The sequence below is a fragment of the Rhinatrema bivittatum genome, chromosome 2 (assembly GCF_901001135.1).
Source record: "Rhinatrema bivittatum chromosome 2, aRhiBiv1.1, whole genome shotgun sequence".
NCBI classification, from domain to species: domain Eukaryota; kingdom Metazoa; phylum Chordata; class Amphibia; order Gymnophiona; family Rhinatrematidae; genus Rhinatrema; species Rhinatrema bivittatum.
Window position 1 is genome coordinate 771,875,547 of NC_042616.1, and position 13,474 is coordinate 771,889,020.

General features: G+C 42.2%; 1 protein-coding gene across 10 annotated transcripts in view; it reads right to left on the reverse strand.

The window, feature by feature from the left end:
- Positions 1-13,474, reverse strand: part of ASAP1 (ArfGAP with SH3 domain, ankyrin repeat and PH domain 1) — a 975,348-nt gene continuing 961,874 nt past the window's right edge. For all 10 annotated transcript variants that reach the window (XM_029592039.1, XM_029592032.1, XM_029592035.1 and 7 more), the window contains one exon: positions 1-2,066. In XM_029592039.1, the coding sequence (XP_029447899.1) occupies positions 1,992-2,066 (75 nt within the window). In that variant the 3' untranslated portion in view covers positions 1-1,991. The remainder of the gene's footprint in view (positions 2,067-13,474) is intronic.

The window sequence follows — 13,474 nt, forward strand, 5'->3', positions numbered from 1 at the left end:
TTTCTTTAATGCAACTTAAAATGTTTTATTAATGGGTAAAATGGAATGCTAAATAAATCCAGGACCTGATTCTTTCAATAAGAACCAGCATGATGTAATTTGAAAATACTGAAACTGGTAGCCCTGCACAATGGAAAAAGCTATAGGTTTGTTCATCCATTCACAATGTATAATTTTCTTTTAAATAAACGTTTTGTCATGAAGCTAATAAAGCAATTCTTTAAAAATTATTTGCCAGTAACCATTCATAAATATTTTCTTTGATCTCTTTTTCATGCAAATTTTGTCAGATCAGTTTTTAGATATACTGTCATTTAAGTAGAATTAAATTAATATTCACTGACTACAGCTATGCACAGTTGAGAAGAATCTCCCTTTCAGCAAAGTTGTATTGTTTTATTATAAGACTCATGTGGGATTATAATAAAAAAAACCCATCTGCGCATGCCTTACTTAATGAATACATACAGTTGTCAAAACACTTAGAATCAGACAACACTAGTTACAATGATCCCACTGGATTCCATTTTAAGAAGACAACTACAGTAAAACAAATAAATTACTATGTCTTTAATAGTCTGCTCAATGTTGCATTTTCTTTTCCTATGAACACGAAATGAGTTAACACCTGGAATCAGTGTCCCAGCACTGCAATTTCATGGCATTCTTGAAATATCAACACATCAAATGAATCCTTCCAAAAACTCTTAAACGCAGGAGTATATGCTAATTTATCTACCACATGGTGCTTAAGCTAGAGCTACAAAACATTTTTTTTAAATGAGAACCTTACAATTTATGACAGAGTACTAGAAGCAGAGAAATTCCCTTGGTCTGAAATAATGCAGTAAATCTCCATATTTACTCTGATTTTATGATTCATTTTTACAACTTTAAATTAATTTTAGATTTAACACTATGAAAGTAAATTATCATATACAGATTACATAATTACAATTTTTGACAAGGTAGAAGGACACCCTTTTAATGAACCTAATTTTCTGTAAACAAATACTGTTGTTAATCTAAGAGTTCCATTTCAATTGAAATACCTCACTGTTCAACTTGAGATAAGTGACGGCTGCTGACTACAGTGGCACACTCCTGTATAAAAGGCAGCCTTCAAGTAAGCTAGTATCAAATGTATAAATGCATGCATAAGGTCAACATAGCTTAATATTTTCTAGTAATCTCTAGCTACTAAATGGTCAATGGTGTAAACCTTCAGGAAATTGTATACATACTTTTGAATATTCATATTTTTTGTCTCTACTCAAATAAGTTTTCAGATGACAACAATTTCTGTTGCTATCTTATGATATGATAAGGATGTTGAAATTATAGCTTGGTATGGGTGCACTAACAAAGTTATGAACTGCAAAGTACTCACCATAAAATGCCACTGTTAAGTCAGTGAATATTTCAGTCATTTTTAAATCTATATCACTCCTTTTCTATAATAAATACCAAAGTGGATTTCATAATTGTAAACTATGCACATGTAACTATAGGATGTTGTTTACATAGGCCTAAGCAGTTTCCTATGAAAACAGAACCTAATCCATAGCTAATGTTTTATTTTTGGTAAAATGATTGAGAATACTGAGATGATATTAGGTATTAAGAGTCAATTCTATACAATTAAACTGCTGTTTGAAGCAGCCTATATTTGGAAAGCTGGCAGGGCATACACATTTTAACAGCATAGACAGAGATTTAAGTGCTAGATGCCAAAGATGGCTTCAGCAAACCCAATAAGGAATGCCAGTTTCCAAGGCTACCATAATACTGGCAAAGGCAGAATAACACAATATATTTACAGTACATATATATTTATTTCATATCATCAGGTGCACCTTAAATGAATTCCTATTTTGTAACAGCAGCTACTATTTACACAATTATGCACAAGGTTACAAGGAGGCAGCAGCTGTTCATCTTTACTGGAAAGCTGGTCTCGCATGAAAGGTGAGCTCAAGTTGCTTATTTGGCTAGTCTGATAAAATATGCACAAAAGACACTGGGAAGACTCCTTTACGCTCTGGTTGTCCTTCAATATGTCCAATCTGGAAAAAGAAAGAAAAGATTGAAAGCCAACATTCATTTCTGTTGCAAATAGTTTTTGTTACTGTGAATTGTAAATGTAACAAGTTAAAAAGATGAAAGCAGTATATACGAATTTTAAATAAATAAAAACAAATAAAATGTATACTTCCATAATCGCAGAATGAGAAAAACAGTGCTAAATAGGATCTCAATAAGTCATCTAGTTTGCACCTTCTTCCAGTGAGGATGCATTGCACTTAGCTACATATTTACTTGCAAGTCGATGCATTGTCGGTGCACATGGAACGGGCACTCATGATTGAGTACCCACTCTCCTAACGTGCGCTGATTGACCTCTCGGGGACACCTGATTTAATATTTAAATCAGCTGCCATGGTAAAAAGGAGGCGATAGGGGAAATTGTGCACCCCTAGCGCCTCCTTGATAGCGGGCACCCAGGAAAGGTAGCTGTCAGCGGGTTAGGGAAACAGACGTTCAATTTATGAGCGCCCGTTTTCCTAACCTGTGCACAGCCACAGGTTAGGAAAATGGATGCTCTTTAACCTGACTGCAGCCACACTTTTTTCTCTTTAATTTTTTGTTTTTTTTGGGCAGTTCTAATTTTTCAGCAACTCTGACTTAATATCGTCACGATATTAAATCAGAGGAACTACTTTTTGGGCTCCTCCTGCTCCAGGGTATGCGTTAGTTTTGGAGAGTAAAAATGGGTGCGTCGGGAGCACATTTTTTTTTTTTTGCGCATCGGGGCAGGGCGGGGGAATAGTTAATCGCCTCATCGACATGAATTTATATGTGATCAGCACAATTAGCTTTGCGGGGGATTGGACACGCTAATCCCCTTATAGCATAAGGGGCTGTGGACGCGCATCCTCCACGGGTTAACCAGTGTGCCCGACTGAGCGCACTGTATTGCATCAGCCCGTTGGAGCCTTAAAAGGTTGTGATACCTTTTAAAAGCCCAACAATAAAGGTGGTATTTATTTATTTATACATTTCTACACTGCTTTTCTCCAAGCATATTGTACAGGTTGGTTTGCAGTTTAAAACACAAAAACATTTAATTAAAGTATGTAACAAACAATTTTCATGACAATAAGAACACACACAGTCAAATGCACAAAAAAGTAAAACCATAAAGTAATAAGATCATCAGAACCAGTTAACAAAATCATAAAGCAAACAAACACTGGAAGAATATGCATCAGCAATAAACAAGCTTTCAACTGCTTTATGAAAAATACTACATTAGTAATCTGTCTTAAAGTATGCGGTAAACTGTTCCATAACATGAGCCTCCATAAAGCAGCGTTGCTTACCTGTAACATATGTTCTCACAGGACAGTAAGATGTTAGTCCTCACACATGGGTGACATCATCAGATGGAGTCCCAATACAGAAAACTTATGTCAAAAGTTTCTAGAACTTTGACTAGGCACACCGAGCAGGCCCTATACCACACATTCATGCGGGGTCCCTCTTCAGTCTCGTAACATATAATTATGATAAAATAAAAAATAGGAGAAACCCAACTCCATGAGGTGGTGGGTGGGTTTCGTGAAGACTAATACCCTGCTGTCCTTGGAGAACATCTGTTACAGGTAAGCAACCCTGCTTTCTCAGAGGACAAGCAGGATGTAGTCCCCACACATGGGTGAATCCTTAGTTACAGACTGCTTCCCAACAAAAAGTAGGGGACCAACAGACACCTAACATGTACCAATGGGTACAACAATGGGACTTTTGGTAACACGGGAGAGACTGCTTGAACCCAAACAACAGGTTCTAGGTTAGGAGATTTGGGTTCTGAAGGACAGACTGTCCGAACCTACAGTCTTGTCAGCCATCCCTATCCAGACAGTAATGTGTTGTGAATATGTGGAGAGAACTCCACATTGCAGGCTTGTAGATCTCCTCCACGGGAACTGCTCACAAGTGGGCAACTGATGCTGCTATGGCTCTTGACAGAATAAGCCTCGACATGACCCCCAAGATGCAGTCCCATCTGTGCAGAGATGCAATCTGCTAACCAATTTAATATTGTTTGGGAACAGCAACACCCAACCTATTCTTATCAAAAGAAAGAAAAAGTGGGGTGGATCAATCATCCTATCAATATTCTATCCTAAGCCCCATTCGCGCCAAGGCTCGCTTGCAGTCCAAATTGTGCAGTGCTCGTTCGCATTGGTGTGAATGAGGCCTAGGAAAAAATATTGATAGGATGATTGATTAGTTAAGATGAAAATCTGCGACCACCTTAAGCAGGAACTTAACGTGAGTAGGCAAGATCAGTGTCATGATAGAACTTAATATAAGATAGATAAATCACTTAGATCTTGAGCTCGCTGACCCTGCACGCTGAAGTAACCGCCACCAAAAATATGACCTTCCAGGTCACAGATGCACCGCTCTGGCCGTTAAGAGGGAGGAAATCTCCACTTGAGGTACCTGTTGTTGCACAACTGGCCCCCAATGTGGGCAGGGAGGACAATTTGGTGAGACACCCAATAGATTTAATAGGTACCCCTGATGATGGTCAGAACCCACTGGTCTGAGGTTATACTGGGCCACTGGCTCGCAAAGATCCACTGCCTACCCCGGACTGGAGAGTCCATTGTCCTGGGTATGGGCAACTGGCTAATGTTCCCTATGGCCCAGTTAAAATCTTGTCCCTGGAGTTGACTGAGGAGCTGGATGGGGCTTGGGTGCTTTCTGCTGCCTGGAGCAGCTGTGGGAGCTCTGATGGTGCTGATGGGATTGAGGAGGCGGGGGATAGTAGTTCCTTTGGTGAAAGAAAGATTTCTTGGGTCCCAGTCTCATTGGCCTTCTGGATGATGAGGATGGGTCTGGAGTACTAGCAGAGAGTTGTTGGAGAGTTTCATGGTGGTCCTGAAGTTGGCCCACAGCATCCCTCACCCTATTTCCAAAGAGATTCTCTCCAATGCATGGCACATAAGCGAGTCTTTCCTGTACTTCCAGTCGGAGATCCAAGGCCCACAGCCATGCCATGCTGCAGGTGCCTCTCGATGCCATCTCAAAAACATTGTAGGTTACACAGACCTTGTGTTTTCCGCACTCCAGACCCTTGTGCACCTGTGACATGAGGGTGTCTTGCTGCTGTTGAGGCAGCTGTTCAGCCACCTTCTGCACCTGCTTCCAGATGTTCCATAAGTATTGGCTCATGTAGAGCTGGTAGGCAGCGATGCGAGCAATAAGCATGGTGCCTTGGAACCTCCCAAGAACATCCATCCCAAGAACATCCATCGCTCTGTGGTCCTTCCCCAGGGGTGCCAATGAATGGGTCCTCTTGAGAGCTGATTCGAGCACCATTGACTGGTGAGGCAGCTGATTATCAAATCTGGCAGCCTTCTGGATGAGGTAGACCCCCGTCTGCCTTCTTGTTAACGGGAGGCACTGTGAGGGGGTGTTCCCATATCTTCAGCAGCAACTTCTTAAGGATCGTGTGTACCGGGACCACCACGATTTCCTTAGGAGGCTCCACGAACTAGAGGATCTCATGCATTTTGTGCCTGGCATCTTCAGTCTGCCCAGCAACAGAATGAATGGGGGTAACCTGCATGGCATTTGCTACTCTTAGCAGAAAACTAAGTCCACTCTGTTGCAGATCTTAGCATCATCCGCAAAAGACAAACTTTACCTTCTTTCCACAATGTCGCTCACAGATATTGAACTGGACCAGTCCCAACACCGATCCTTGCAGCACTCTGCTTAACACCATTCCCATCACATGCTGCCTTCTATCCATCTACCAGTTTGTAATCCATGCCACCTCCTTGGCGCTCACTCCCAAGCTTCTCATTTTATTCACAAGTCTCCTATGCGGGACCGTAATCAAAGCTTTGCTGAAATCCAAGTACATGACATCGAGCGCTCTTCCTCGATCCAATTCTTTTGTCACCCAATCAAAAAAGTCAATCAGATTAGTCTGTCAGGAACTTCCCCTGGTAAATCCATGCTGCCGCAGGTCCAGCAATCCTCCTGAATGTAGATAGTTCACTATTCTTTCCTTCAGAAGTCTTTCCATTAATTTTCCCACCACCAAGATGAAACTAACCGGCCTGTAGTTTCCAGCCTCCTCTCTACTCCCACTTTTGTGCAGCGGGACCACCACTGCTCTTCTACAATCACTCGGCACCACTCCTGTTTCAAGGGATGTATTGAATAGGTCGTGCAGTGGACCCGCCAGCAGATCTCTGAGCTCCCTCAGAATCCTGGGATGAACCTCATCAGGCCCCATGGCTCTGTCCACTTTCAGTTTTACTAGCTCTTCCCATACATTCTCTTCTGTAAACGGAGTTTCATCTACTCCACCCCCATCCACTGTCTTGTTATCTAGAGATGGTTCTTCTCCAGGGTCTTCTTTAGTGAACACCGAACTGAAGTATTTGTTTAATATTTCCACCATTTCTTCGTCTCTCTCCACACATTGATCTTTGTCACCTTTCCATTTCACGATACCACTTCGGATCTTTCTCCTTTCCCCTATGTATCTGAAAAATGTTTTGTCACCTCGCTTTACCTCTTTGGCAATCCTTTCTTCCACCTGACCTTTTGCTTTCTTGATTACTTTCTTAGTCTCCTTCAGTTTCACCAGATATTCTTCCTTGTGTTCCTCTTTTTGGGAACCTTTATATTTCCTAAATGCTGTTTGTTTTCCTTTCATTTTATCAGCCACCTCCTTTGAGAACCAGATAGGTTTCTTATTTCTCTTTTGTTTACCTTTCTAACGTAGATTTGTTGCCTTTGTAATTGCTCCTTTTAGTTTTGTCCACTGTTGTTCCACCTCACTCATTTTCTCCCAGTCTTCTAGTTCTACCTCCAGGTACTTCCCCATTTTAACAAAGTCCGTATTTTTGAAATTCAGAACTTAGATCTTTGTGTGAGTTCTCCGTATCCTATTTGCGATATCAAATCATACTGTTTTATGATCACTGGTGCTGAGGTGGGCACCCACCAGGATATGAGAGACATTATCCCCATTAATGAGCACTAGATCGACTTTAAACTCCCTCCCTTCATGGGTTCTTTTACCATTTGTTGGACAGAGCCCCTTGCAGGGCATCCACTATCTCTCTATTTCTGCTAGATTGCACAGAAGCTATTCTCCAGTCTACATCCGGTAGATTAAAATCTCCAATGATCAAAACTTCTTCCTTCTTTCCCACCTTTTGGATGTCTTCAACCCGAGCTCTGTCTAGATCTTCAGTCTGAGTTGAAGGCCTGTACACCACGTCAGTAAAAACAGATGCATCATCTTTTTTTAGGGCGGCCCATAATACTGTGCAGGTTATCCCCCATGCAAAAACATTATACCTAAAATTAACATAGGTTACACTCCTTTTCTTCATTATCAACCTCAAGCCTTTAGGGATCATCAGTATTTATCCCATCCCCTTTTAAATTCACCCACTATTCTCGTTTTCACCACATTTTTGGGAGTACATAAGAACAAGCCTTACTGGATCAGACCAAGAGTCCATCAAGCCCAGTATCCTGTTTCCAACAGTGGCCAATCCAGTCTACAAGTACCTGGCAAGTACCCAAAAACTAAGTATATCCCATGCTACTGATGCCAGTAATAGCAGTGGATATTTTCTAAGTCAACTTGATTAATAGCAGGTAATGGACTTCTCCTCCAAGAACTTATCCAAATCTTTTTAAAACCCAGCTACACTAACTGCACTAACCACATCCCCTGGCAAAAAATTCCAGAGTTTAATTGTGCATTGAGTGAAAAAGAACTTTCGCCAGTTTTAAATGTGCTACATGCTAACTTCATGGAGTGCCCCCTAGTCCTTCTATTATCCGAAAGAGTAAATAACTGATTCACATTTACCCGTTCTAGACCTCTCATGATTTTAAACACCTCTATCATATCCCCCCTTTGCCGTCTCTTATCCAAGCTGAACAGTCCTAACCTCTTTAGTCTTTCCTCATAGGGGAGCTGTTCCATCCCCTTTATCATTTTGGTCGCCCTACTCTGTACCTACTGAGGTTAAAGCTCAATTAGCTTCAATTACAAGAATTACACCCACATTGCATTACTCAGAAAATAATTCCCCAATATCACAGAAAAACCAGGAGTCAAGAAAAAGAGATTCATTAGGCTCAGGTAGGACCCACAGTCACCTATTCTTGACAGATGGGCAGCCAACAGGTATACCCCCCCACTCAAACAGGTCATTAAGAAATTCTTTAAAATCCAGGATTACGGTGGGCTCTGGTAGAATTAGACCTGTGATGAGGAGACACAATGTACCAAATGCAAAAAGAACAAAAAGCCTTCTCTATATTAAAAGCTGAAGAAGTTCTTGAGAAAAACATTGAAGTGTTACCAGAAAAGAGAAAAAAAACACACAGCATGCAGAATTTCAAGATCCATAGCCAAAAGAAAAATCTAATTGAGATGGATAACTCTGTCAACAGTGGCACAACTGCAAAAGGAAAGAGTGAAGTGAATACCAAATCTCAACTAAAGTCTCATAAGGAGTCCAGGAAAAGCAATAACCTTAAAGAGAGTACCTGGAAGGCTATGACCACAAATGCTCATAGTTTGGGAAATAAAATCCCAGATCTGCAGGCCCTAATTACTGAGGCAGAATTGGACATTGTTGCTATCACAGAAACATGGTTCACAGAATCTCATGAATGGGATACAACAACACCAGGCTATAACTTGTTAAGGAAGGACAGAGAGGATAGAAAAGGGGGAGGTGTGGCTCTTTATGTCAGAAACAACATCCAAGCATCTGAGCTGCAAGGAAGTTGGGGTAAGGAAGAAGCTCTATGGGTCGACCTAAAAAAAGATGATGGAGCGTCCATTTATATTGGAGTAGTTTACAGGCCTCCAAACCAAAAGGAAGAGCTGGACAGAGATCTGGTTGAAGACATCCATAAAATAGGTAAGAAGGGAGAAGTGGTGATCGTTGGTGACTTTAATATGCCAGATGTAGACTGGAAAATCCCATCTGCAGAAACTAAAAATAGTAGAGCGATAGGGGATGCCATGCAAATATCTTTGTTCAAACAAATGGTATTGGAACCCACGAGAGAAGGAACTATACTCGACTTAGTGCTCACTAATGGAGATAATGTCTCTGATGTCCAGGTGGGCACCCACCTCAGCACCAGTGATCATCAAACGGTTTGGTTTAATATCACTAAAAGAATATGGAAAAGAACCACAAAGACCCGAGTTTTACAGTTCAAAAACACGGACTTTGAGGAAATGGGGAAGTACCTGGAGGAAGAACTAAAAGGATGGGAGAACGAGAGAGATGTGGATCAGCAGTGGACCAATCTAAAAGGAGCAATCACCAAGGCAACTGCTCTATATGTTAGAAATGTAAAGAAAATTGAAACCTATCTGGTTCTCAAAGGAGGTGGCTGACAAAATTAAAGCTAAAAGAACAGCATTCAAGAAATATAAAAGATCCCAAAGGGAGGAGCACAAAGAAGAATATTTGTTTCAACTGAGGGAGACAAAGAAATTTATCAAGTTGGCAAAAAGTCAAGCGGAAGAGAGGATTGCCAAGGAGATAAAAACTGGTGACAAAACATTTTTCAGATACATCAGCAAAAAGAGAAAAGTCCAAAGTGGTATAGTGAAATTGAAAGGTGGTAATGATCAGTGTGTGGAGAGAGATGAAGAAATGGTAGAAATATTAAACGAATACTTCAGCTCTGTGTTCACTAAAGAAGACCCTGGAGAAGGACCATCTCTACACAACAAACTGGAGGGAAGTGGAAGAGATGAAAATCCTTTTACAGTAGAAAATGTATGGGAAGAGCTAAAGAATCTGAAAGTGGACAAAGCCATGGGGCCTGATGGGATTCATCCAAGGATACTGAGGGAGCTCAGAGATGTTCTGGCGGGTCCGCTGTGTGACCTGTTCAATAGATCCCTAGAAACGGGAGTGGTACCAAGAGATTGGAGAAGAGCAGTGGTGGTCCCGCTTCACAAGAGTGGGACCAGAGGAGGCTGGTAACTACAGACCGGTTAGCCTCACTTCAGTGGTGGGAAAAGTAATGGAGTCACTGCTGAAAGAGAGAATAGTGAACTATCTACAGTCCAGAGAATTGATGGACCAGAGGCATCATGGATTCACCAGGGGAAGATCCTGTCAGACAAATCTGATTGACTTTTTTGACTGGGTAACCAAGGAATTGGATCGAGGAAGAGCGCTCGATGTCATCTACTTGGATTTCAGCAAAGCTTTTGATACGGTTCCGCACAGGAGACTGGTGAATAAAACGAGAAGCTTAGGAGTGAGTGCCGAGGTGGTGACCTGGATTGCAAATTGGTTGACGGACAGAAGACAATGTGTGATGGTAAATGGAACTTTCTCTGAAGAGAGAGCGGTTCTAAGTGGTGTACCACAATGATCGGTGTTGGGACCGGTCCTGTTCAATATCTTTGTGAGCGACATTGCGGACGGGATAGAAGGTAAGGTTTGTCTTTTTGCGGATGACACTAAGATCTGCAACAGAGTGGACACGCCGGAAGGAGTGGAGAGAATGAGACGGGATTTAAGGAAACTGGAAGAGTGGTCGAAGATATGGCAGCTGAGATTCAATGCCAAGAAGTGCAAAGTCATGCATATGGGGAGTGGAAATCCGAATGAACTGTATTCGATGGGGGGGGGGGGGGGGGGGGGGGGGGGGGGGGGGAGAAAGGCTGATGTGCACGGAACAGGAGAGGGACCTTGGGGTGATAGTGTCTAATGATGTGAAGTCTGCGAAACAATGCGACAAGGCGATAGCAAAAGCCAGAAGAATGCTGGGCTGCATAGAGAGAGGAATATCGAGTAAGAAAAGGGACGTGATTATCCCCTTGTACAGGTCCTTGGTGAGGCCTCACCTGGAGTACTGTGTTCAGTTCTGGAGACCGTATCTACAAAGAGACAAAGACAAGATGGAAGCGGTACAGAGAAGGGCGACCAGGAAGGTGGAGGATCTTCATCGGATGACATATGAGGAGAGATTGAAGAATCTAAATATGTACACCCTGGAGGAAAGGAGGAGCAGGGGTGATACGATTCAGACTTTCAGATACTTGAAAAACTTTAATGATCCAAAGACAACGACAAACCTTTTCCGTCAGAAAAAAATCAGCAGAACCAGAGATCACGAGCTGAGGCTCCAGGGAGGAAGACTAAGAACCAATGTCAGGAAGTATTTCTTCACGGAAAGGGTGGTGGATGCCTGGAATGCCCTTCCGGAGGAAGTGGTGAAGTCTAAAACTGTGAAGGACTTCAAAGGGGCGTGGGATAAACACTGTGGATCCATCAAGTCTAGTGGGCGTAAATAAAGAGGAGGCAGCAAAACACTGCACGGAGCGGCAGTAGCCACAGAGGCATTCACGGAGCGGGATGCCAGTGGCCAGTAGTTGGTGTTCCACCTTCAGGCAGCAAAACACTGCACGGAGCGGCAGTAGCCACAGAGGCATTCACGGAGCGAGATGCCAGTGGCCAGTGGTTGGTGTTCCGCCTTCACGGAGCGGAGGGATGGAGGGCTGCCATCTCCAAAAAAAAAACAAACAAAGCAGGGGTGGGTAAGAGTATGGGGCAGGGGTGTGGCCTGCTTGTTGCGGCGGTTGCTACCCCTGATTGAGCTGGATGTTCACTGGGATGTGGATACAGCGCTGCTCTCTGCATTGGTGGAGGGGTGGAAGGGAGTTGGGGCCAGAGGGTGCTGGAAGCCAATAGTGACGGGTGGGAGGGAGAAAAAGGGGGGGGGGGGGAATGGATAAACTGCGTGGCTTGCTGGGCAGACTGGATGGGCCGTTTGGTCTTCTTCTGCCGTCATTTCTATGTTCTATCGCAACTATATCTTTTTTGAGATGTGGCGACCAGAATTGTTCACAGTGTTCACGGTGCAGTCTCACTATAGAGCAAAACAGAGGCATTATGACATTTTCTGTTTTATTAACCATTCCCTTCCTAATAATTCCTAACATTCTGTTTGCTTTTTTGACTGCTGCAGCACACTGAGCCGATGATTTCAAAGTATTAATAGCAGGTAATGGACTTCTCCTCCAAGAACTTATCTAAACCTATGATGCCTAGATCTTGTTCCTGGGTGGTAGCTTCTAATATGGAACCTAACATCGTGTAACCATAGCAAGGGTTATTTTTCTCTATATGCAACACTTTGCACTTGTCCACATTAAATTTCATCTGCCATTTGGATGTCCAATCTTCCAGTCTTGCAAGGTCCTCCTGTAATGTATCACAATCCACTTGTGATTTAACTACTCTGAATAATTTTGTATCATCCGCAAACTTGATAACCTCACTCGTATTCCTTTCCAGATCATATATAAATATATTGAAAAGCACCGGTCCAAGTACAGATATCTGAGGCACTCCACTGTGTACCCTTTTCCACTGAGAAAATTGACCATTTAATTCTACTCTGTTTCCTGTCTTTTAACCAGTTTCTAATCCACGAAAGGACATCGCCTCCTATCCCATGACTTTTTAGTTTTCTTAGAAGTCTCTCATGAGGGACTTTGTCAAACACCTTCTGAAAATCCAAATATACTACATCTACCGGTTCACCTTTATCTACATATTTATTAACCCCTTCAAAAAAAATGAAGCAGATTTGTTAGGCAAGACTTCCCTTGGGTAAATCCAGGTTGACTGTGTTCCATTAAACCATGACTTTCTATATGCTCTACAATTTTGATCTTTAGAATAGTTTCCACTATTTTTCCTGGCACTGAATTCAGGCTCACTGGTCTATAGTTTCCCGGATAGTCTCTGGAGCCCTTTTTAAATATTGGGGTTACATTGGCCACCCTCCAGTCTTCAGGTACAATGGATGATTTTAATGATAGGTTACAAATTTTAACCAATAGATCAGAAATTTCATTTTTGAGTTCCTTCAGTACCCTAGGATGCATACCATCCGGTCCAGGTGATTTGCTACTCTTTAGTTTGTCAATCTGGCCTACCAAAAATTCCAGGTTCGCAGTGAATTGGTTCAGTTCGTCTGAGTCATCACCCTTGAAAACCATCTCCGGAACTGGTATTTCCCCAACATCCTCATTAGTAAACACGGAAGAAAAGAATTCATTAAGTCTTTCTGCAATGGCCTTATCTTCCCTTAGAGCCTCTTTAAGCCCTTGGTCATCTAATGGTCTAACCGACTCCCTCACATATATTTTTAAAAGTTTTCATTATAGGTTTTTGCCTCTACTGCCAACTTCATTTCAAATTCTCTCTTTGCCTGTCATATCAATGTTTTACACTTAACATAGTAACATAGTAATGATGGCAGAAAAAGACCAAAATGTACCATTTAGTCTGCCCAGCAAGCTTCCCAAGGTAGTAACTGCCTCTCCGTGCAGGTTACCCCCATGTTTCTCTTAAGGGCAGTAACT